This window comes from Chelonoidis abingdonii, chromosome 2 (genome assembly GCF_003597395.2).
Source record: "Chelonoidis abingdonii isolate Lonesome George chromosome 2, CheloAbing_2.0, whole genome shotgun sequence".
NCBI classification, from domain to species: domain Eukaryota; kingdom Metazoa; phylum Chordata; order Testudines; family Testudinidae; genus Chelonoidis; species Chelonoidis abingdonii.
In genome coordinates, this window is record NC_133770.1 from 302,478,636 (window position 1) to 302,481,540 (window position 2,905).

General features: G+C 69.0%; 1 protein-coding gene across 1 annotated transcript in view; it reads left to right on the plus strand.

Annotated features, from left to right (window-relative positions):
- Nucleotides 1-2,905, plus strand: part of PLEC (plectin) — a 90,481-nt gene that overhangs the window by 55,776 nt on the left and 31,800 nt on the right. The window contains exons 15-18 of the mRNA XM_075063408.1: nucleotides 229-453; nucleotides 1,092-1,196; nucleotides 1,861-1,956; nucleotides 2,646-2,834. Of these exons, the coding sequence (XP_074919509.1) occupies nucleotides 229-453; nucleotides 1,092-1,196; nucleotides 1,861-1,956; nucleotides 2,646-2,834 (615 nt within the window). The remainder of the gene's footprint in view (nucleotides 1-228; nucleotides 454-1,091; nucleotides 1,197-1,860; nucleotides 1,957-2,645; nucleotides 2,835-2,905) is intronic.

Here is a 2,905-nt window from a genome sequence, read left to right on the forward strand (position 1 = left end):
GGGAGAGGGGCCTGTGGAGGGAGGTGGGGGGCTGTGTGAAGGGAGCCTGCGGGGAGCAGCAAGGCAGGGAGGTTGTGTGAAGCGAGGCGGCGGGCTGTAGGGGGGAGAGGGGCCTGTGGAGGGAGGTGGGGGGCTGTGTGAAGGGAGCCTGCGGGGAGCAGCAAGGCAGGGAGGTTGTGTGAGGGGGGCTGTGTTGATGAAGGGGGGAGGGGGGCCTGCGGGGAGCAGCAAGGTGTGTGTGGGGAAGGGTGCTATCCCGCGCCCCCGCCCCACGCCCATGTATGCCCCCAGAACGCCTCCAAGGCACGGCTGCGGCACCTGGAGAGCCTGCAGGCCTTCGTGAGCGCCGCCACCCGGGAGCTGATGTGGCTGAACGAGAAGGAAGAGGAGGAGGTGAACTATGACTGGAGCGATCGAAACCCCAACATGACGGCCAAGAAGGAGAACTACTCGGTACTGCCCCGGGGCTGCCCCCCAGGACTTACTCCTGCCCCCTCCCCCCCGCCCGGTGCAGTCTGCGTCCCAGGCCTGCGTGTGTCCTGCACGGGTGCAGGCTCCCTGCTGCTGGCAGAGACTTGCCTGGCCTGGTTGGCATTCCCAGAGGAAGGGGCAGCTGGGCACTGGAGGCTGTGGGCAGGGCTGGCTGGGGAGGGGGAGGGGGTGCTCAGTGCCGTGGGGAAGCAGGGACCCACACTCCTGTCCAGGGGGCTGTGGCCTGCAGATGTTGTCTGTGGCTCTGCCCGGGCTCACTGTGAGCGTCCCAGTGACACGGCTGCTGCCCTCTGGGGCAGGCAGGACCCCAACGGGATCTCCTGCCCTGCCAGGGAGCAAGGCCCCATCCCTCCTCCGACGCCTGCAGCCCCTTTTCCTGACCCCCGAGACAGACAGGCCCAGCTCTGACTGCAGGGCTGCTGCTGTGCCCTGAGCGCTCTGCATGGGTGCCCCATGTCCCTGGGGAGGGGTCTGCCCCCGGGGGGACCCCGGACACAGCTCAGGCCTGTGCATGCAGCCGCAGCTCCAGCCACTCTGCCAAGGGCCGCACCAGCCCGAGGCGCGCTCACCCGCTGCTCCCTGTCTCCGCTGCACACCAGGGGCTGATGCGGGAGCTGGAGCTGCGGGAGCGCAAGATAAAGGAGATCCAGACCACAGGGGACAGGCTGCTGCACGAGGAGCACCCGGGCAGGCAGACCGTGGAGGTGAGGCCGGGCTCAGGGCCCATTCTCACTGGGCACCGGGTGACGCCGGGGGCAGGGCCCATTCTCGCTAGGCACCGGGTGGGCAATGGAGGTGAGGCCGGGGGCAGGGCCGTTCTCGCTGGGCACCGAGTGAGGCCGGGAGCAGGGCCCCTTCTTGCTGGGCGCCGGGTGGGCAATGGAGGTGAGGCCGGGGGCAGGGCCCCTTCTTGCTGGGCACCGAGTGAGGCCGGAGGCAGGACCCATTCTCACTGGGCTCTGGGCAGGCGGTGAAGACCTGCCTTTCTCCCATGCTGAGAGGCTGGGTGGCCGTGAACTGCCCCTGGTCCGAGAGCCCGACGATCCCAGTGGAGGGCCCAGGGGTGCGGGTGGGCGCTGGGTGGGCGATGGAGGTAAGGCCGGGGGCAGGGCCCGTTCTTGCTGGGCACCAGGCGGGCGGTGAAGACCTGCCCTTCTCCCGTGCTGAGAGACTGTGTGGCCGTGAACTGCCCCTGCCCCGAGAGCTCAACGATCCCAGTGGAGGGCCCAGGGGGGTGGGTGTCTGGGGCTCTGGCTGGCTCCTATCCTAGTATGGGGCCTCGTGCCGGCTACGTCTCCCTGCCCAGGGCTCCGGGTGCCTGTGGGCGGCCGTGGGGCTCAGCTCAGAGTGACGCTGATTCTGTTCCAGGCCTTCCAGGCGGCTCTGCAGACCCAGTGGAGCTGGATGCTCCAGTTGTGCTGCTGCATCGAGGCCCATCTGAAGGAGAACACGGCCTACTTCCAGGTAGGGCCTGGCCTGGCGGGGAGGGGGGTGCCAGGGAGCAGGGGGGACTGCCGGGGGGATATGGGCACTTGCCAGGTGAGTTCAATCCTTGAGGGGGCCACTTAGGGATTTGGGGCAAAAATCTGTCTGGGGATTGGTCCTGCTTTGAGCAGGGGGTGGGACTAGATACCTCCTGAGGTCCCTTCCAACCCTGAGATTCTATGACCTGGTGGGGGTTGGGGGGCCAGGGAGGCGAGGTCCCTGGCGGGGGTGCCTAGGGGCCAGGGAGGTGAGGTGCCGGGCGGGGGGGCCAGGGAGACAAGGTGCCTGGTGGGGGGGCATGGTGCTGGGGGGCCAGGCGGCCAGGAAGGCAAGGTACCTGGCGGGGGGGAGCCAGGGGGCCAGGGAGGTGAGGTGCCTGGCGGGGTGCCGGGGGGGAGGTGGGCACCTGCCAGCGAGTGGAACACCTGGCAGGGAAGTGAGGTGCCCCCACCGGCTGGCAGGGCTCACTCATTGAGCAGCATCTGTCCTGGGCGTCTGTCCCTGCTCCCCTCCCCAGGCAGGCGTGGGTGGGGTCCAGCGTGGATCAGTAAATTGCTGCAGCTTTCTGTGCCCACGGGGGGCACGGCCTGGTGCTGAGGAGCCCTCCCTGGCGGCTGGCCTGGGCCTCCGCATGGGGCTGGCAGGTGCTGACCCCTCCCACCCCGCAGTTCTTCTCAGACGTGAAGGAGGCAGAGGAGTTCCTGAGAAAGACTCAGGAGAGCATGAAGAAGAAATACTCGTGCGACCGCACCATCACCGTGACACGCCTCGAGGACCTGCTACAAGACGCCCTTGTAAGTGACGCCCTCCCCGGCTGCTGGGTGCCCTCACGAGAGTCAATCCCTATTCCCGTCCCGTCCCCCCCCCCCCCCCCCCCCGGGCCCCCCCCCCCCCCCCCCCCCCCCCGGGGGGGGGCCCCCCGGCGCCC